Source organism: Lontra canadensis, unplaced genomic scaffold (genome assembly GCF_010015895.1).
Source record: "Lontra canadensis isolate GAN:19392208 unplaced genomic scaffold, GSC_riverotter_1.0 scaffold9, whole genome shotgun sequence".
NCBI lineage: Eukaryota > Metazoa > Chordata > Mammalia > Carnivora > Mustelidae > Lontra > Lontra canadensis.
The window spans coordinates 30,822,048-30,844,965 of NW_022631003.1; the positions used below are offsets into that span (position 1 = coordinate 30,822,048).

Below are 22,918 nucleotides of genomic sequence, written 5' to 3' on the forward strand. Positions count from 1 at the left end.
AGTCCTTTGTGGAATTTGTGTGTTGCACACACAAATCTTAACAGTGTCAACTGAACTACCAAGGGAAAAAAAAAAAAACTCAAAAGAAATGGTGAAATCCAAACCTACTATACTTATGAAATCCAAACATACTATTATTTAATGGTCCCTGGTAGAACAGAGAAAAGGCACAATCATATATTAGCCAAACAATTCATTCCTTGTTTGCAGCATCAACCTAGGTAAGTGCAAATGCAATCAAAACTTTCTCCAGATTTGCTCCTTTTCATGCCTTCCTCTTTTTAAAACCTTCTTCCTTTGGTTTCTGAGACACTACCCTACTTCAGGGCCACGTCTTCTCACATTTGGGGTAGGATTTCCTTCTTCCTTTTACAGTGTTTAGGCGTGAGTCCCCCCAGACTATATCCTCAGTCCCCAAATCTTCCCACTCTCTACACTTCCCCCAGTGACCGCATCCATGCCAATCACTGCAATGGCTTCCTGAACATTAGAAATGTGTGAATCTCTATCTCTAGACCAGGTGTCACCCCTAAGTACCAGTTCCTCATATCCAACTACCCGGTTGAAGAACTGAGAATCACCATGTCCTTATTGTGTCCGAAACTGAATTCACCCTCTATCCCTTGATCTCAGCATATAACATCCTCCACATAGGTAACCAAGTCAGAAAATTTGGACACTTCCTGTATGCCTGCTCTCCTTAACCAACAATCATGAATTCTCTTTTAAACTTCTCATAACATGCCCTTCCCTTTCCATCCCCTGCTGTCCAGGACCTTACTCTCTTAGACCAATGCTCAGAAAACAATCCCTGGCAAAACTTCTCAGCTATTTTCTCTGCCTCCTGGGTTTCCCCACTTCAGCCCATCCTCTGTGTTGTTTCCCAAGTGATTCTTTGAACATAGAAGTCTGTACCACTTCCCACCTGGTAAGGTAGCTATATTCTTTTTAAAAATGGACAATAACAAATATCAGCAATATGGGGAAACTGCATCCTTCACACATTGCTGGTGGGAACGTATATGCTGGTGTAATGTAAATGCAATGCTGGTGGGTACAGCCACTGTCAAAAACAGTTTTTGTGCCTCCTCAGAAACTAAACATAGGATTACCATATGACCCAGAAAGTCTCCTGAGTATATACCAAAAAGAATTTAAAGCAAGGACCCAAACACATACTGGTACATCAACATTCATCACAGCATTATTCACAGTAGCCAAAAGATAGGAACAACCTAAATGTTCACCAGCAGATGAATGGATAAACAAAATGTGCCATATGGCAACCCCTGTGCAGAGGACTCCAGAACCCCTCCCTGGCAGGCATGTACCCTGCCTCAGCTCCAGCTGACGCCCCTCCAAGGCACTATCTCTACAGAGAGTCCTAGAACATACCTGTTTGCACCCACTTCAGATATCCTACCAGGACACCTTCTGTACAAAGAACTCAAGGGTCTCCTGGTCTACACACTGCTTCAGCTCCAGCCACTCCACTGGGGCACCCCCTGCAAATAGTACCCCAGAAATCTCAGCTTCCCTTCACCTCAGCCATCCTTCCAGAGTGCCCTCAGTGTATAGAACCTGGAAGTTTGCAACACACGGGATAGGGCGCCCACTCCACAGAGAGCCCTGGAATCCCCTGGCATACACCCACTTCAGCTTCACCTGTCCTGCCAGGGTGCCCTCTGTGTGGAGAGCTCCAGGATACCCTGAATAATACCCACGTCAGCATCAGCTACACTGCCAAGGTTCCCTCTAGGTGTAGAACCTCAGGACACCCCAGCATGCACCCACTCTAGCTTTAACTATCCTGCCAGGGCACCTGCTGCAGGAAGGCCCAGGGACCACACTGACCTGTACCCACTTCAGCTATCCTGCCACAATGCCTACTATGTGGAGAGTCCTGAGACACCCAACCCATGCCAGCCACATCTCCAGCCAGTGAAAGTCGCCAAGTGCACCAAGCCTTCCTTCAAATTCAGAAGTTGTTATTCTGCTTAATTCATAGAAACAAACATGGGGAGTCAGGCAAAATGCAGAGACAGAAATATGCTCCAAAAGAAAGAACAAGACAAAACCTCAGAGAAAGGAGCTAAATGAAATGGAGATAAACAATATGCCTGATAAAGAATTTAATGATCATAAAGCTGCTCACTAGGCTGGAGAAGAGTGAACTTCACAGCGAGACTTTCAATAAATAAAAAATGTAAAAAAGAACCAATCAGAGCTGAATAATACAGTAACTGAAATAAAAAATACTTTAGAGAGAATCAACAGTAGATTAGAGGATGCAGAATATATCAGCAATATGGAAAAACAGGCTAATGAAAAGCACACAAGCTGAATGACAGAAGGAGAAAATAATAAACAAATGAAGGTTGATTAAGAGAGCTCTTAGCAGTAAGTGAAAAAACATTCCCATTACAGGAAACCTAGAAGCAGCAGCAAGAGAGAAAGGAAAATATGTATTTGAAGAAGTAATGGGTGAAAATTTCCCTACCATAGGAAGGAAATAGATACCTAGTTTCAAGAAGCACAGAGTTCTAAGCAAGATGAACCCAAGGAGGTCCAAACCAAGACACATAATAATTAAAATGCCGAAGGTTAAAGATAAAGCAAGACTTTGGATGCACCTGGCTGGCTCAGTCAGTACAGCATACTACTCTTGATCTTAGGGTTGTGAGTTCAAACCCCACATTAGACATAGAGCCTACTTAAAAAATAAATATATAAAGAGAGACTTTTAAAGGTAGCAAGAGAGAGGCAAAAAGTTACCTACAAGAAAAACCCCTATAAGGCTATCAGCCGAGTTTTCAGCAGAAACTTTGTAGGTCAAAAGAAAGTGGCATGATATAGTCAAAGTACTGATGGAAAAAACCTACAACCAGGAATACTCTACCTGGCAAGGGTATCATTCAGAATTGAAATTCCCCCCAAAATGATTTTTTACCACTGAACTAGACTTACAAGAACTGTTAATGGAACTTCTTTAAGTGGAAAAGAAGTGGTCATAATTAGATGACAGAAAATTATGAATAAAAAGAAAATATGACAGCACATACATAAAACATGAAGGAAAGGGTGAAATAAGAGTTTTTTTTTTTTTTTTTCTGGATGTGTTTGAATTTAAATGACTATCAACTTAGAGTGCCATATACTTAGGATGTGATATATGAACCTCACGGTAGCACAAAACCTGTAATAGACACCAAAAAGGAAAAAGAAAGCCAAATATAATGCTACAGAAACTCATCAATCTCAAAAAAAAAAAAAAAAAAACCAAAACAAAAAAACACAAGAGAAGAACTACAAAAACAACAAGAAAAAAAAATGGCAATAAGTACATTCCTATCAATAATTACTTTAAATTTAAATGGCCTAAATGCTATAATCAAAAGATATAAGGTGGCAGAAATAAATAAAAAAAAAAATGCTGTCTACAAAAGACTCACCTCAGACCTAAAAACACATATAGACTGAAAGTAAAACTATAGAAAAAATATTCCATGGAAATGGAAGTGGGGGGAAATACATCCAGGGTAGCAATACTTGTATCAAACAAAATAGACCTTAATATAAAGACTGTAACAAGACTCATAGAAGGCCATTATGTATTGATAAAGGGATCAATCCAAAAAGAGGATAGAACAATTGCAAATATCCATGCATCCAACATAGAAGCACCTAAATACAGAAAGTGAACATTAATGAACATAGAGAAACTGACAGTAATACAGTAATGACAGAGGACTTTAACACCCCCACTTACATCAATGGGCATTTCATCCAGGCAGAAAATCAATAAAGAAAGAGTGGCTTTGAACAACACATTAGACCAGATGGACTTAACACACACATATACAGAACATTCCATCTAAAAGTAACAGAACACACATTCTTTTTAAGTGCACATGAAACATTCTGCAGAATACACCAGATATTAGGTCACAAAACAAGTCTCAATAAATTAAGAAGACTGAAATCCATACCATGCATCTTTTCCAACCACAACTGTATGAAACTTTGACATCAAGCACGAAAAAACCCCTAAAAACCCCATAAACACATGGAAGCTACACAACAATGGGTCAACAAAGAAATCAAAGAAAAAATTAAAAAGTACATAGAGAAAAATGAAGATACAATAGTCCAAAATCTTTGGAATATAGCAAAAGCAATTCTAAGGAAGGAAATATATACCTATACAGGCCTAACTCAAAAAAAAAAAAAAAAAAAAAAGAAAACAAAGAAAAAAGCTCAATCTAACCATACACCTAAAAGAACTAGAAAAAGAGACACAAAGCCCAAGATGAGTAGAAGGAAGGAAATAATAAAGATCAGAGGAGAAATAAATGATGTAGAGACTGAAAATTTAAAAAAAGAAAAAAAAATCAATAAAACCAAGAGCTGGTTCTTTGAAAAGGTAAACAAAATTGATAAACCCTTAGCCAGACTCATCAAGGAAAAAAAAAGGGGGGGCAAATAAATAAAATTAGAAACAAAGGAAGAAAACTAAGAACAGTACAGAAATATGGAAGGATTATAAGAAAATACTACAAAAATCACATAACAAAAATTAGACAAGCTAGAGGAAATAGATAAATTCCTAGAAACATACAATATTCTAAAACTGAATCAAGAAGAAATAGAACATCTAAACAGACCAATTACTAGTGATAAAATTGAACTGATAATAGAAAAATATCCAGGGTACCTGCGTGGCTCAGTTGGTTGAGCATCTGACTCCTGATTTCAGCTCAGGTCATGATCTCACAGTTGTGAGACTGAGCTGAGCATTGAGCCTTCTTAGGATTCTCCCTCTCCCTCTCTGCACCCCAAATCCACTCACACACTCTTTAAAAGAAAAAAAAAAAAGTGCAGGACCTGATGGATTCCCAGGTGAATTCTAAATATTCAAAGAAGAGTTAATACCCATTGTCCTTAATCTATTCCAAAAAAATAGAAGGAGAGCTTTCTAATAAATTCCATGAGACTAGCATTACCCTGATACCAAAACCAAAGACACCACACACACCAACTACAAGCCAATATCTCTGATGAACATAGATTCAAAAATCCTCAACAAAATATTAGCAAATCACATTCAACAATACATTAAAAATATCATTTACCATGATCAAACAGATTTATTCTGGGGATGCAAGGATGGGTCAATATTTGCAAATCGACCAACATGATACACCATATCAACAAAATGAAGAATAAAAATCAATCTTCTCAAGGCACCTGGGTGGCTAAGTCAGTTAAACATCCAACTCTTGGTTTTGGCTCAGATCATGATCTCAGGGTCCTGGGATCAAGCTCTGTGTAGAGTTCCCTGCTCGGTGGGGACTCTGCTTGTCTCCCTCTCACTTTGCCTCTCCCCCTGCTAATACTCTCAATTTCTCTAAAATAAATAAGTCTTTTTTTAAAAAAAAATCACGATTTTCTCTAGATTTTAAAAAAAAGTATTTGACAAAATTGAACGCCGATTCATGATGAAAATTCTCAACAAAGTGGGTTTAGAGGGAACATATCTCAACATAATATAGGCCATACGTGAAAAAACCACAGTCAACATCATACTTAGTGATGAAGGACTAAGAGATTTTCCACTAAGATCAGGGACAACACAAGGATGTCCACTCACCACTTTTATTCAAGATGGTGTTGGAAGTCCTAGTCAGAGCAATCAGACTAGGAAAAGAAATAAGAGGCAATCATATCAGTAAGGAAGAAGTGAAACTGTCACTATTTGCAGACATGATTCTACATACATATAGAAAACCCCAAAGACTCCATCAAAAAACTATTAAAACTAGTAAATTCAGTAAAGTTGCAGGATGCAAAATTAATATACTGAAATTCACTGCATTTTTTTTACATTTTTATACACTAATAACAAACTAGCAGAAAGAGATTTTAAGTGAACACTCCCATTTACAATTTCACCAAAAAGACTAAAATACCTAGGAATAAATTTAACCAAGATGGTGAGAGATGGGTGCTCTGGAAACTGTAAAGACTTTGATGAAAGAAACTAAAGGAGACACAAATAAATGGAAAGATACTCTGTGTTCATGGAATTAATATTGTTATATGCAACGAATGAATCATTGAACATCACACCAAAAACTACCGATGGACTATATGTTGGCCAATTGAATTTAAATTAAAAAAAATGTCCCTTCTATCCAAGACAATGTAAAGATTCAATGCAATCCCTATCAAAATACCAAGAGCATTGGGGCACCTGGGTGGCTCAGTGGGTAAAGCCTCTGCCTTCGGCTCAGGTCATGATCTCAGGATCCTGGGATTGAGTCCCGCATCGGGCTCTCTGCTCAGCAGGGAGCCTGCTTCCCCCTCTCCCTCTGCTGCTCCCCCCACTTGTGCTCTCTCTCCTTCTCTCACTGTCAAATAAATAAATTAATTAATTAAAAAGGAAAAAAAAAATACCAAGAGCATTTTTCAGAACTACAACAAACAATCCTGCAATGGGTCTGGAACCACAAAAGATGCTGAATAGCCAAAGCAATCTTGAAAAAGAGCAAAACTGAAGGTATCACAGTTCCAGATTTCAAGATATGCTACAAAGCTATAGTAATCAAAACACTATGGTACTGGCACAAAAACAGACACACGGATCGAAGGGAAAGAATAAAGGGCCAGAAATAAACCCACCACTACATGGTCAATTAATGTATGACAAAGGAGGCAAGACTATGCCAGGGGCAAAAGAAAGTCTCTTCAATAAATGGTGTTGGGAAAACTGGAACACTTTCTAACACTATTTCACAAAAATAAACTCAAAATGGATGAAAGACCTATATGTGAGAACTGAAACCATAAAAATTCTAGAAGAGAACACAGGCAGTAATTTTTCTGATGTTGGCTGTAACAATATTTTTCTAGATATTCCTCCTAACACAAGTGAAACAAAAGCAAAAATAAGCTATTGGACCTATATCAAAATTAAAAGCTTTTGTGCGGCTTTCATATAATAAGGCAACCTACTAAGGAGAAGATATTTTCAAATTCCATATCCAATAAGGTATTAATATCCAAAATAAAAAAGAACTTACACAACTCAACACCCAAAAAGCAAACAATCTGATTTAAAAATGGGCAGAGGTCCTGAATAGACATTTTCCCAAAGACATACAGATGGCCAATAGACACAAGAGAAGATGCTAATCCCTAATCATCAGAAAAAGGCAAACCAAAACCACGAGATAACACTTTTCATCTATCAGAATAGCTGAAAACAAAGAGATGAGAAATAACAAGTGTTGGAGAGGATGTACCGAAAATGAAACCCTCGTGGTGAGGCTGTAAATTAGTATAGCCACTGTGGAAAGCACTATGGATATGGATAATTTTATGGAAAAATTATCAGAAAAATTAAAAACAGAAATATCATATGATTCAAGAATGCCACTACAGGGTATTTACCCAAGAAAACCAAAGCACTAATTAAAAAAGATACATGAACCCCTATGTTTATTGCAACATTATTTATAGTAGCCAAGATATGGAAGCAACCTAAGGGTCCATCAATAGACAGAAGTAGTAGTACACATACACGTGAGCGTGTGCGCACACACACACACATGAATATTCCACAGCCATATAAAAGATGAGATCCTACCATTTGCAACATGGATGGTCCTACAGTGTATTAAGCTAAATGAAATGGTCAGACTGAGAAAGATAAAAGCCATATGATTTCATTCATGTGGCATCTAAAAAACAAATGAATAAACTAAAAGCAGAATCGGACCTATAAATACAGAGAATTAATGGCTTCCAGAGGAAAGGAGGGTGGGGAATGGGCAAAAATGGTAAGGGGTGTGGGAGATATGGGTTTCCACTTATAGAATGAATAAGTCATGGGAATAAAAGGCACAGCACTGGGAATATTGTCAATGATACTGAAATTGCAGTATATGTGACAGACTGCAGCTATGTGGTAAGCATAGCATAATGTATAGAGAAGTTGACTAGGCTGTACACCTGATATTAATGTGACATTGTTACAGAAATGTGGTATATACATACAGTGGAATGTTAGCCATAAAAAGAATGAATTTCTGATATATGCTATAATGTACAGAAAACTTGAAAATACGTTAAGTGAAATAAGCCAGACAAAAAAGGATAAACATTGCATGACCCTACTTATGTAAAATATCTAGAATAGGCAAAATCATAGAGCTAGAAAGTAGTCTGAGGTTACCAGGGACTGAAGGAAACAAGGTATGGAATATTATTATTTAATGCATATGGAGTTTCTAGTCGGGGTAATAAAAAAAAGTTTTGGAAATAGGCAGTAGTAATGGTTGTACAACACTGTGACTGTAACTAATGCCACTGAATTGTACGTTAAAAATGGTTGAAATGGCAATTTTTATGATATATATATTTTACCAAATAAAAAAAGTCCAAAGGCCCACAATTTTTGTTTAAATGTAATTTGACAAGCTTAAAATCCTTGTGTTTTCCCGACTGCATGCAAGATGATTTCTGTATTCTTTAGTTCAACAGATCTCTTTGACCTAGTCCATGTTCATTTCCCAAGTCTCACAGCTCACCCACCTCTGAGTACAGCCTCTGCTCTATTGTGACAGCCACTTGTTTCCTGATGAGCAGGTGCTATTTCATATTCCATGCCCTATGCCTATGCACAGTTCTTCCTTCCACCTAAAGTACCTCCTCTACTCCTGCTCAGAATGACTCACTTCCCTTCTTCATTTAAAACTTAGCTTAAATCAACCTCTGCAGGAAGCTGTCCTTCCCTCCTAATCCCAGTCTTATTTAAATGCCCAACTGTCCTTGTTGTCAGGGTACCTGGGGTATGTATTATGGCAGTTATCATAATGTGTAATACTTACCTGTTTCTCATTTGTACATGTTTCCTTTTTCTTTGTATTTCTCCCTCCTAGTCCACTGGGTGTCACATAGTAGGTACTCAAGAAATATTTAATGACTATATTTCCAGGGAATCCTCATCAATGACCCTTTAAAAGAATCAGCTCTCCCTTCAAACCAAGAGTGCTGCAGAAATGGCAAACATTCTCATACATTCTTCTTTGTTTAAAAATGCCCAATATTCTGGGGCTCCACCAATGAAATCAACTTCATGTCTACTGACTGGCTTTCATGCCCTGAGTCTCTGGAAAGGATGCTATACAATCAGTACTTTGTAAAACGTATAAAGTACTTTGACATCCATCATTTCACTAGAGGAATGGAAAACGGTGGAATGAAAGAAGGATTGGGGCAGAATGGAGAAGCTCTAAGGCAGACAATGAGCAAATAAGTGGGATGTATATACACTTCTGTCTACTGCCATTACATGCTTTCTTCAAGTAGGGATTATGTCAAATGGAAGTCCAGGACTTACCTGCTGCTACGGGATGCTGATATTTCTATCCTTGTTGAAAGAAGATAGGTAAAAGGATTCTGAGAGAGCTTTTCCACCACTTTTTCTGTCATGAGTCCTGACCTGGAAGGAAGGAGGTCTTGGGTCACCTCTACCCATACATGTTGGGAAATGGACAGCATGATTATCCTCATGTGCCACAAGTCCCCTACCCCATCCAGTTGCAGAGAGACAGGAAGCAGGGTGTAATGAAGAAAGTACCACACTAACAGTCAGGAGTTCTAACTACTTGTGTAACGTTAGGCAAGCCACTCGATATTCCTGCATCCGGGCTTCATTTTCTAAACTGTGGGCAACTGGCTAATCTTCAGTGTTGTCTCCTGCCAAAAAATCACTATCTGCCCGTACTTTGCATGTTTCCATTACTTCCCCTTCCACGGACTCCACTTCGCATTCACTCCCCAAACCGCTGAAGGTCGCAGCCATGCCGGCTCTGGGGCATAAAACTGTCGCCTCTAGGACTCACACCTCCACTTCAGCAGCTCACAGTCTTATCTGGATACTAAAAAAGAACAACGGTGCTTATGATTCCGAAGAAAAAGAAAATAAAAAGGAACAGCAGTCACTTCGAGCTTGAGCTGAGTGGGGACTACAAACTGCTGATTCAGGATGTAAAACGGAAAACAGTTCTAGACCAGTCACTTGGTCAACTGTAGTTATTTATGAACATTCACATTAGTAGAACAGTCTGAGAGAATACAGACAACCCAGAACAGTAGGTAACCTTCAGGTCATTTATACGTGGCTTGGGAAATGCACTGGTTCTTACATTTGAATAAACACTGATTCTGCTGTCTTGGGAGTTTTAACTAAATCAGAAAGTATATTGGAAAGAACAGTCTTAAAAAGAGCTGGTTGCTTCCAGTATGTCATCTTGTCCCCATATTCAAAACTTTTCCCTTCCTTCATGGAGACCTATCATCAACTTTCTCATTTATGTAAAGTACCAGCCTAAAATGGAGTACTCTAGATCGTCATATTTACTTTGCCTTATCATTTTCACCATACAAACCCTAGCTTTGGGGAGTTTATTAAAGAATATTTGGGGCTGCAAGCTGCGTTAAGCAATGAAAGTAAACAAGAAAGCAGATATCCTCAACATTGACTTTGTTATCTACTTGGCTTAATAAACATGGAAAACAAGAGTTTTATATGATTCAACTGGCCACAGATGACCAAGAGTTGGTTATTATAACCAAGTGATGGATAAGGAAAGAAGCAACGTGGTATTTGTTAAGTGAAACACACAGAAAGATGTTCTCCTCATGGTTAAGCAATTCAGTTAGGAAGGTTAGTATCGTGCTGTAACCATAAATGTTAAGCAAATTAACCCTATGTTCCTATGTCTTTCAGACTCCAACTGACCCTCCCTAGATACCTAATAAGCTTCCAAGTTGGATGGAAAAGTTACAGATCAGTCAGTGACGGGTGGTGGTTGGTTGGGTGGATAAGTAATTGTCCCTATCCAAATGTTACCATGTAACATTTTTAAATTGATGATTTAAAAAGTAATCTTTTGGGGGCGTCTGGGTGGCTCAGTGGGTTAAAGCCTCTGCCTTCGGCTCGGGTCATGATCTCAGGGTCCTGGGATCGAGCCCCACCTTGGGCTCTTTGCTCAACAGGGAGCCTGCCTCCCTCCACCCCCGCCTGCCTCTCTTGCCTACTTGTGATCTCTTTCAAATAAATAAATAAAATCTTAAAAAAAATAAAAATAAAAATAAAAAGTAATCTTTTCTTCCCCCTTAGAATGAAAGATTTCATGGGCTTAAAGGAATAAATTCACTTACTGGGATGGGCCTGAGTCACTTCCTTTTCGTTTTCTTGGGAACTCTATCACATGTGGGCTGAGGGATCCAACAGCTGTTGGTTTTGTCCATGTGCTCATATGACTAGAAACCACAGGAGAAATGCACTGGTTCTCTTCAAGGAGTATTCTGTCTATGAGAGATAAAGCACAATAACACATCTATTTTTAACATCAACTTTGACTTTATACATATCCCTATCACACGCTTTAAGTGGTTTTTATCTTTATATTTTAAAAATATCAATTACAACATAACATAAAATGAAAGACAAACTATGAATACTCAAATACTAGTTAGAAATATATTTGTTAGTCCATATTTTTAAGCTTATTTCCACTGTTTATTGTAAAAAGATTGTAGAAAATAGGGAAAATGCAAAGAATAGAAAGGAAGAGGGAAATCATATATCACCAACTGATGTTACTATTTAGGGATATTTCCCTTTAGAATTTTTTCCATAGTTGTCATTAAAGTAATTGAAATCATAGCATATGGTATATTCTACTTTATTTACAAATCACTGTGATAACTTTATAGTACTATTACAAATTCTTTGTGTTGTAGTATGTAAACATTCTTTTTTTAAAGATTTTATTTATTTATGTATGTATTTATTTATAGCAAGAGATTGATGTGCAAAAGCAGCAGAAGGAGCAGAGGGAGAGGGAGAGAGAATCCCAAGCAGACTCCCCACTTGGTGTGGAGTGTGATGAGGGGCTTGAACACATGACTCCGAGATAATGACCTGAGCCAAAATCAAGTGTCAGTTGCTTAACTGACTGAGCCACCCAGGTGCCCTGCTACTTAAACATTCTTCTATTGTGACAATCTATGTTTCTTTCAACCATCACAAATATGTGTTGTGGTACATAAAGCTTTTCATTTACTGGTTATTTCATTGAGATGGCATCCCAGAATAACATCAAGGGATGTGAATATTTTTAACCCTAAACTGCAAAATATGATGATAAAATCCTTCTTGTATAAAGTGTGATTTATTAAATGCTTTATAAAATATAAAAATAAGAATCATTGAACTAAAAATAACAGATATTCCAAAAGTAGGTCTCCCTGAGTAACTGTATTTCTCATATTAAAATGGATATAACTAGGTTAAAGATCATCTGTAACTTACAACATAGATTGAAAATATATAAGAAGTATTAACAAAGAGAATGCAATAAATTTACAAGAGTGGGAGATTTTTAACATCTCTCTAGCAGTACCTAACAGATCAAGCATTCAGAAACACTGATGTAGAAAATTTGATCCACACAATGGACAAGCTTGGACTCATAGACATCTACAGTCCCCTACTCTTAGCCAGTTTCTGTTTGGCAGCACCAATGGAGCATTTATAAAAACTGACAATATACTGGACAAAAAGCACGTCTTAACAGTTTCAAAAGAATGATATCCTACATCAAACATTTACTGACTCAGTGTAATTATGCTAGACATCAGTAACAAAAAGATAATAGAAAATCCCTATATCTTCAAAAATTAAGAAATACACAAATAACTCGTTCAAAGCAGAATTCATTAACAATCAGGAAGATCCAAAGTAAACTACAGTGGCATCCCCATCCCACGGCTACAATGGAAAAGTTGTAGGACTCCAAGTGTAAGTGAAGATGTGAAGGAATGGGAAGTTTTCTGTTTTGCTGGTGGGAACATAAATTGCTACAACCGAAGCCACTTTTGTATTACCTAAAAAGTGGGATATTCATATAACATGTGATTCAGCATTCCAGTCCTAGGTACATAGATAAACTCCATGCATATTAAGAGACATGTATAAAAAAATGCATTGGTAGCACTTTCTTATAATTGAAAAACAAAAATAAAAACCTGAGAAAACTGGAAGCTAAATTTCCTTCAATAGATGGATTGTTTGTTTACTAAATGAAATACTAATGGCAGTTACAATGAATTATGTACTGATATCAACATGGATGAATCTCAAAATAATAATTCTAGGCAAAAAAGAGTCATAGCTAAAAACATACATCATGTTTTTCGTTTTTAATTAAAAAAAATTTTTTTTGAGAGGGAAAGTGCACATGTGCACACAAGCAAGGGGGAGGGGTAAGGGGGGAGGGAGAGAGAGAATCCCAAGCAGACTCCACACCCAGCACAGCCCAATATGGGGCTCCATCTCATGACCCTGAGATCATGACTTGAGCAGAAATCAACACCCCAAGGGCTTAACCAATCGAGCTGCCCAGGCACCCAAAGTACATTTTAAAAAAAAGATTTATATAAAGTTCAAAAATAAGTAAAACTGATCAATATATTTTTTTAAGATTTTATTTATTTATTTGACAGAGATCACAAGGAGGCAGAGAGGCCGGCAGAGAGAGAGGAGGAAGCAGGCTCCCCATGGAGCAGAGAGCCCAATGTGGGGCTTGATCCCAGGACCCTGGGATCATGACCTGAGCCGAAGGCAGAGGCTTTAACCCACTGAGCCACCCAGGCGCCCCTGATCAATATTTTTTAATAATATCTACAGAGGTTGCCACACTATACAGAAAAGTAAAGGAACAGTTAACACAAAATTCAGAATTCTCTTTGGGAAAAGAAAAGGAGCATTTGGATACGATCAGTGAAGGACACACATGGGCTTCTAAGAATTCATGTTCTACTTAAGCCTGGTGTGAGTTCACAGATTTTTAAAATTCTTTAAACTACACATATAATTTCTACAGTCTTCTGTAAGTTACACTACATTTCACAATAAAGAAGTGAGGAGAATAATTTTATCCATGATTTTTGGCCACTTGGGAATTACGTTTCTGATTTTTGGTATTTGAAGACTTCTTGGCTTGGACTCTCTTAATGGGAACAATTCAGGATCACCAGATACCACATGAAATTAATTGTGATTTCAGCTTCCAGACTTTAATCCAATGGACTATGAATGGCAGAATACCATCTGTCTCCACAGAAAAAAGTAGGGAGTTTCTTACAATAAATGACAAATCAATAGAAAAAATTCACCAACATTGAACCAGACTTCAACCTGGTATGTATACCAGACCCCTCCCACCCATCTCCAATCTTCCAACATACTCAAGCAAGCACACGGTTTCCCTCACACATTTCAATCTTACTTCCTAACCTTTAAAATAAGAAATGGACCATCTTTAGACTGCAAAATAATGTTCTTTTCACAAAATCAAAACCTAAAGCTCTAAGGGTCTTTATTTGTATGTTCCCTAATGAGGGGGTGGGGAGACTACTGCCCCCAAATTAGCTATGTTCCATCAAGTTTAAGTTTCCTATGTCAGTAGAAGGTATTCAAAGCAAAAGGCTTTCTGTAAACAAAAGGAAAATATGGGTTAGTGGGACTAATTAGTTCTGGATGAAAAGATCTGTTCTTTGGAAACAATTTAGCCTTCATGTAATAGATTTTTATGTTAGAAGGTGACTCATAAGGAGTGAAGATTTCATTTTTAACTTCCCAATTTACTTTCAGCCTCCACAATTACTTATTTAGAAGATGAGACCATGTGTTAGGAATTGAAAGTTAATTCTGCTTTTATATAAGTCATTTTGAAGGTATATGCTTCAATATTTTGGTATTATCTTTCTTCATTAAGTTGCCACTTCTCAATGGTGAAGATAATAAATGTTATTTGTTTCCAGTGTCATTGTGCAAACATGAACAAGATGGAGGGCCAAAGATGGAGTCAGTCTTGTCGACGCTGCCACAGGACTTGAATAGACATTTTTCCAAAGACCTCCAGATGGCCAACAGACATGTGAAAAGATGCTCAATATCACTAATCATCAGGGAGAGAAATGCAAATCAAAACCAAATGAGATATCACCTCACATCTGTCAGGAATGGCTAAAATCAAAAGACAAGAAATAAAAAGTGTTGGTGAGAGTGTGGAGAAAAAGGAACCCTCGTGCACTGTTGGTGGGAACATAAATTGGTACAGCCACTGTGGAAAAGAGTGTGGAGGTTCCTGAAAAAATTAAAGACAGAAATATCCTATGATACAATAATTCCTATAGTGGGTACTTACCCAAAGAAAATGAAAACACTGGTTTGAAGAGATCTATGCACCCCTATGTTTATGCCTCCTTTTAAAAGACATGCATACTATCTTTGTTTAATCTAAGTTCTGAATTATTTTACTGAGCTAAATAACATGTATTACCCAACTCTACATCAAAAAATCCAACAATTTTTGGATTTTTTATGGTCCCTTGTTGGAAAAGTCCAACAAGGGACCATAAAATATCCCCCAAATTGAAAAGGCACTTTGAGACTGGAAAATGAAGCTGGCCCCTCTGTAGAGTTTACACTGAGCTTTATTCAGCATATGTGACCGGCTTGGGATATCAGGCAGAGGATATTGGCAGCCACATAGCCATTCTCATGAAGTCCAGCCCTTAGTCCACAGATTTTATAGAGTGAGGGGACATGCAGAAGGGCACTGTAGTAGGATCATAGGGTTCACGTGTACCTCAGAGGCTTGCATGCACTTAATTGACAGCTACCCTTTAATTAGATCTGGTAGCACCACCTGTGCATCAAGAAAGAAGACTATGTTATCTCTGACAGATTCATGAGAGGCCAGAACAGGCCTTTCCACCATCCCAGTCTTGGCATCCCTCTCTAAGGTATGTATATAAATCTCCAAGGGGACCAGAACACATTGCTATGAAATTTTGTCAAGAATGCCACAAAGGGATGCTGTGTCCTACTCGGTGCTAAATGCCCACACTTTCTTTTCTTTCTTTCTTTTTTTTTTTTTTTGCCTCTGGGACTTTTTATTGCTTCACTGAGATCTGCTCTTCAGGATTCCAAAAGGTGTTCAGCTTTTAGACTCAACAGAAGAGGCAAGAAAAAGGCTTATGAGGTCCGCTATAAGCTGCAATATGGATACATTTGAGAACCCTATCATCTCTTATGCCCAAATCCTAGCACAGTGCCTAACACATAATAACAGGGTTTGTTGAAAGGATGAACTGCATTTCATTACCCCCAGACATTCAAATGAGAAACTGTAAGAGATGTGAAATCCAAACTAACAGATTCACTCTCCTGGAATGCTGGAATGATAATGTTCCCACAATAAGGAATATGTGAGTCCCCACTATACTTATTTCACAAATAGGCCCACTTCTGCTTCCTTCCATTACTTCATTTTTACCCTTTTTCCCCCCAGAGAGGGAAAAATATACTTGATTGTGTGTTGGAAAAAAGGTAATGTGTGATACGGGATTTGGCAGTCTGAAGTAGCCTTCTAGAACAACGAGCCGTAATTGTATAGGTTTGTGGTAACACATTTCAAGAGAAAATAAAAAATTATTTATTACTAACATATTACTGTAAGATGCTTAGTCACATAATAGATAAAGTACGAATTGGTACTATTCAAGAACAAGACCATCTACATATAGTACTATACACAAATCATGAAAAGGCTTTTGCTCAGGAGAGATTAAAAATACTCTATTATTTCACAGTGGGTTTGTTTTTTAAAGATTTTTATTTATTTATTTGACAGACAGAGATCACAAGTAGGCAGAGAGGCAGGCGGGGGTTGGGGGAGAGCAGGCACCCTGCTGAGCAGAGAACCAGATGCGGGGCTCAATCCCAGGACCCTGAGATCATGACCTGAGCTGAAGACAGAGGCTTTAGCCCACTGAGCCACCCAGGCGCCCCTATTTCACAGTATTTTTTAAGAGCCTAATGTAAACTGCTGTCAAGAAGCTTATAATCCTGAATATGTTTGTGCACATGTAGGTCAGATTAGATCTAGAGACAGGTATGAGTTTATGCTACAAGACCACAGACAGAACAGCACCAAATTCTGTTTGGGGGAAGGGAGAACAACAGCATCTTTTCAGGCTAAGAGAACATCATGAACAGGTGGCAGAAGAAACACATTCAGTAAGATCCTTTGTCACCATTAGTGATGACATTCAGTTGTTGACTCAATGAATACGTATCAGAGTCAAGTTCTAGAAAATGCCCCTCCTGATGTAAGTCTGATGGGTAAGATTGGACTTTTTCAAAGTAAATTTTACCTTCTTGCCTGTGAAACAAAACACACACTAAATTGACCTATATGACCAGAAACCGGACCCCAGAACATTATTCACCATGCAGAAATGCAGGTTGCCTAGAAGATTCAAAATAAGGATGAGGCTTAGATTCACTGAGATTTAATGAAAGTACCTCAAGACTTATTTACCTCTCAATTTTTACTCTGCTTAGAAAAGGCAGGAAAGTCTCTCTCTGACCACCTTTCCTGAGTTGTCCATGCAAACAGTCCCCTGAACCCAGAGGAAGAGCACATATGTAGCGACACTCATCTCTGAAACCAGCAAAATATCTTACTCAAAATAGGGGTAAAAAGGGGAGAGTAAGATACAGGAGCCTGAGTGTATCATTTTCTAAATTCCCATCTGTTCTCAGACAGAATGTGTCGACAGACCCTTTACACTGCTACTATTTTTGCAAAGTATTCAATCTCAGACTCTAACACGTACCTTACTATTATAGAAAAATTTCTCCCATGAAAACCTGGTTTTCCCATGATCTCAGCCTCAGTGACCTTGGCAGAGGAGATTTCGAGCTTTGATTTAAAAGGATTTTTATGTGGGTCTACCTACAGAGACATGAAGGACATCATATAGATACCCAGACAATGCCTTCTGATAGAGATATTTTGTATCCACTAATAACCTGGCATCCGGTTTTTGCATGTCAAAAAAAAAAAAAAAAAGACACTCAACGTCTCTTACCATGCTAAGAGGGTTGTATTGGTGGCCTCTCCACTATGGCTTTCTGTTTGTTGGAAAGGAAAACATCTTTGGTGAATGGGTGTGGCTTGGATGAAGGAAGACAAAGAAGCAATTCTACATTATCTTCTAGGAAAGTGTTTATTTTCTTATAGCTCCATTCGGTTGCTGCTCTTGAAGCAAAAGCTTTACTTGGTATTTGCCCCTCGGAAAATTAGTAGGAAACAGCACACAAGTGGAGCGGGAAGTTCAGCAGGAGTGCTCTGATGTCCTGTCACTCTTCAGTTGCAGACCCAAGGGGAAGAGAGGGACCCTGCACCCTTGCACCTCGATGCTACTTGAGTATCCTCCCGCAGCAATCCAGCCAGTAAGAGACAGTCACAATCCAGCCAGTGAGGAGCCCCTACACTGCCAGTCTCAATTTACTCCAATGGACTGTTTATTTTTTTAATTTTGTCTATTTATTTGTCAGAGAGAGCACACATGAGTGAGACAAGCAAGGGGAGCAGCAGGCAAAGGGAGAAGCAGACTCCTTGTGGAGCAAGTAACCTGATGCAGGGCTTGATCCCAGGACGCTGGGATCATGACCTGAGCTGAAGGCAGACACTTAATTGACTGAGCCACCCAGGCACCCCTAGAGGACAAAAATTTTTTTCTTAGCGGCTATGGGTGCTGCTATATGGATTGAATATGTGTGTGTGTGTGTGTGTGTGTGTGTGTGTGTGTGTGTGTGTGTGTGTTTTTCCCCTCCCATTCATATGTTCAAATCTAATCCCCAATGTGATGGTATCTGGAGCTGGGGCCTTTGGGAGGTGTTTCAGGTCTGAGGGTGGAGCCCCTGTGAATGGAATCAGAGCCCTTATCCAGAGGCCAGAAAGCTAGTTCCAGACTCTGCAGGAACCCTCAGACTTCTAGTCGTCAGAACTGTGAGGAATAAACTGCTGCTGTTGATAAAGAATAACATAAAATAAAAATGGTATGTCTGAGTTTTATGAACATGGACAACGCTTACGTAATGTTTATGTTGAAAAGCAGGATGAAAGACAGAGACTACGCAAAAACAAGAAACAAAGACAATGTATATGCAGGGGAGAAAAAAACCTGGAAGGAGACGCAGGGAAATATTTTCAGGTGTTTTGTCTGAATGGGCAATCAAAGGACTTTCTTCCTTTCTACTTTTCTGTATTGTTCCAAAACTGTAAGTATCATGTCTTAACGTTTGTAAGACATGCATACATCTGAGAAAGAAAAAGGAGTGCATATATGGACTGCTGGGAACTAGCAAGTATGTCAATGCAGCTGGACATAGTATGAAACATTAGGAAATAAAGCTGGAAAAGTCATCGCACTAGTTCACGCAGGGCCCTGCATGTTCCACTGAGGAGACACAGCTTTATTTCCAGGTAGCAGGGAGCTAATGAAGTTGCAGAGCACTGCATCTCAGCCCCCTTTGTTTCCTGGGCAGTCCTCACAAGGGAAAAGTACGTCTGTACTGTCCTCCCTACCGGGAGCTAGTCTTCCCAATAAAAGCTGAAAAAAACCCTTTTACTTTGGGATCAGGATCCCACATGTGGATCCACAACCACTCATCTCAGATACGATGTTAGAACATCACAGAAGGATCAATCTCTCCTTTTATTTTTTTGGAAAGATTTTAGATTTTATTTATTTATTTGAGAGACAGAACACAGAGGGAGACTGAGAGAGAGAAGCAGACTCCCCACTGAGCAGGGGGCCAGATGCAAGACTCAATCCCAGGACCCTGGGATCATGACCTGAGCTGAAGGCAGACGCTTAATGGCCTGAGCCACCCGGGTGTCCCTCAATCTCTCCTAAACAGGGACGAAATTTTATTCTCTTGGCCTTGGTGTCAAAAGTAGCAAGGATATCTAAAAGGTAAGTCCCCAGGATGCCTCTTAGGGGAAAGAGGTTCAGATATGGTGAGAAAGAAACCCAGGTAGAAGACCCTGGGACAAAGTCGAACTATGTCAGACTTCATAAACAGAAAGCCAATTTAGCCTTGTTCTGTCTGTTAATTTTTACTTTAAGACTCTCTTCCTTTGAGTTCCAAATGGTAAAGGGGAAACCATACTCTCCTAGGTTCCATGGACGTGGAGGTTTGCTGGCATGTGATTTTGTCCATAATTACACAATAGCTGGAGAATCGAAGAAGAGAAAACAGTTTCGTTTGCCCACAGTCAGTCACTTTCGAGGGAAGTATGCAGAAGGTCAAAGGACAAAGAAGTGATGTCCGTAATGTAGTGAAATGGTCCATCCCAGAGTACAGGCTGGGCAGGAAAGCAAGAGACCCCTAGAAGGAGCTGAAAGAACAGGCCGGTGTTTGGAATGTTTGTATAAGTGAGAGAGTCATCAAAATAGGACAGTATAATCGGCAGGGAGAAGTTCATACTTGGGGATTCATAGGTAAAGAATTTCCAGCTGATTCAAGCATCTACAGAAGGTGTGCCCGAGGGGGTGCTGCAGGGAAGTGAAGACGAAGCATGTAGAAATTAGAAGAAAGACCAAAGTTACCTAGGATGACTGCAGGGAAGAGACAGGAGAGGAGGATGTCTAAGAATATACAGAGGTAACATCCCAGAGATAGATGATTAAAGTGAGGACAGAAGAGGATGAAAGGAACACAAAACCTAAATGAAAATAAGTAAGTGACCATGGGGAATAATCTCTGAAAATGGCAAGGAGGCTCAAATAATGCCAACTTCCTCTCCTAGTTCTGAAATACACAAGCCAGTGATTAGCTTCTACGACTCCCTGATCATCATTTCCTTCACATTCGGGCTGACCACATGACAAATAACCTGAGCACTACTGAAGCAGAAAAAGGGATACTTCTTCCCCCTATCAAACTGACCAATCCTGATAAGTTGTTATACTGGCAAAGGAGCCTTGGAGAAGATGAGGTAAGAAGAGGGAGACTGTCACAGTTTCATATACTTTTTGTGGGAATAACAATTGGTAGAACCATTCTGAAAAGCAATTTGAAAAGTTCTATCAAGGGACATGAAGATACTTCTGTCCTTTGACCCAGCGATTCTGTTTCTTTGAGTTTATGTTTAAATTATTAAAGATATACATAAAATTTTAAGATATACATAAAGACTTTTGTACATAGAAATTTATTAAACTACTTCAACTGTGTAAACCTGAAAACAACCTAAAGGTATCAACAAACAAGGGAACTAAAAAACTAAGTGTAATCATGGGATGGACTATTATAGAGCCCTTGTTTTTTTAAAATAAAGATTGTAGAGAGAGAGAGAAAGAGCGTGAGTACAGGGACTGGCAGAGGGAGAGAATCCCAAGTAGGCTCCCTGCTGAACATAGAGCCCAACACGGGGCTCTCTCTCATGACCCCGAGATCATGACCTGAGCCGAAATCAAGGGTCAGACACTTAACCAACTGAGCCACCAAGGCACCCTGCAACTGCTATGCAGCCTTCAGATACGTTTCCAAATTATTTATGAAATGGTAAACACTATGTAGAATATTAAACTTGATGTTTTTTGTCCTTGTTTTAAAATACAGTATATTAATAGGAAAAATTTGGGGTAAAGCCAACAGATCAGGAAATGATGCCAACAAAATGGTAGACTATTAAGTTCCCATGGGGCATGCTATACCATAGGGAAAGTAGGGGGCATGTGGGGGAAGCATAAGGGTCAGTCAGGTGGAAGAGGGAGAGAGGGTATCCATGGACAAGAGCCTTTATTTTGTGTGTGTGAGAGAGAGAGAATGTATATGTATATGTGTGTGTGTGTGTGTGTGTGTGTGTGTGTGTGTGTGAAAGAAAAGGGGGGCAGGCTAAAGAGGCTTAGGATTGGCAAGTTTGAGTAATTTCAGCAGGCTGTGGACAAAGCGACTGTCTCTAGTTGTCTGTTTACCTGGCCCAGGAAAATGAGGACAGCTGGATAGTAGCCTAGGTGTGAGATGCCAAAAAAAAAAAAGAGGTATTTGGGGTACAGCCTCTGGACTAGTTGGTTTAAATTTGAAAATTGCACTCACAGGCAAGTTGCTTATTATCTCTAGAACTGGGTTAAATCCTGGGAAAAGCAGGATCAATATCGCAAAACATCAGAATACAGAAAATAAAAATTATTGTTAAAACATTTATATTTTAGTTTAAAATTTGAAAATAAAAATTTTCAAATTTTCTACAATTAACACATGTTTTTTTTAATTCAGAAAAAATAAATATACCACAAAAATACTGTGTCATTCACAAGCCTGGGGCATTTCTTTGAAAGGATAAATTTATACTGATACTAAAGAGTCATTGATGCAGACCACCTTATATATATTTTTTAAAGATATATTTATTTTAGAGAAGGATAGAGAGTGAGAAAGCATGTGAGTGGGTGTGGGAGGATAGGAAGCAGACTGGGGCTCCATCTCAGGACCCTAAAATCACAACCTGAGCCGAAATCAAGAGTCCCATGCCCAACTGACTGAGACACCCAGGTGCCCCACCTTATATATTGTTTTTTTAAATCCAAAGAACAAGGGCACCTGGGTGGCTCAGCTGGTTAAGCATCCAACTCTTGGTTTCAGCTCAAGTCATGATCTCAGGGTCATGAAATCGAGCCCTATGTCGAGCTCTGCACTGGGTGTGCAGCCTGCTTAAGATTCTCTCTCTCCCTCTCTCTCTAGAAAAAATAAAATAAAAATAAAAAAACAAACATGACCTGCTGATACCGTGAACTTTACGTTGCTGAAGATAGGAGAACACACAGCCACTTTCACAGATCATTTAATGTTTTCCTAAAGAGAAGGAACAGGGAGTTTCTAATCAAATGCACAGGATTCCAGACCAACCCTTGTCCTAAACTGTGTGTGAAAGAGAGATCTGTTGGCAAGGAATTCAAGAGAGTTAAGAAGCAGCTT

General features: G+C 38.9%; 1 protein-coding gene across 4 annotated transcripts in view; it reads right to left on the reverse strand.

Moving 5' to 3' along the window:
- Nucleotides 1-22,918, reverse strand: part of ARNTL2 (aryl hydrocarbon receptor nuclear translocator like 2) — a 101,758-nt gene that overhangs the window by 53,710 nt on the left and 25,130 nt on the right. For 3 of the 4 annotated variants that reach the window (XM_032855196.1, XM_032855197.1, XM_032855198.1), the window contains exons 2-3: nucleotides 11,230-11,380; nucleotides 9,404-9,505 (exon numbers count right to left, since the gene is read on the reverse strand). In XM_032855196.1, the coding sequence (XP_032711087.1) occupies nucleotides 9,404-9,505; nucleotides 11,230-11,380 (253 nt within the window). The remainder of the gene's footprint in view (nucleotides 1-9,403; nucleotides 9,506-11,229; nucleotides 11,381-22,918) is intronic. The other variant, XM_032855199.1, reaches the window with a different exon arrangement.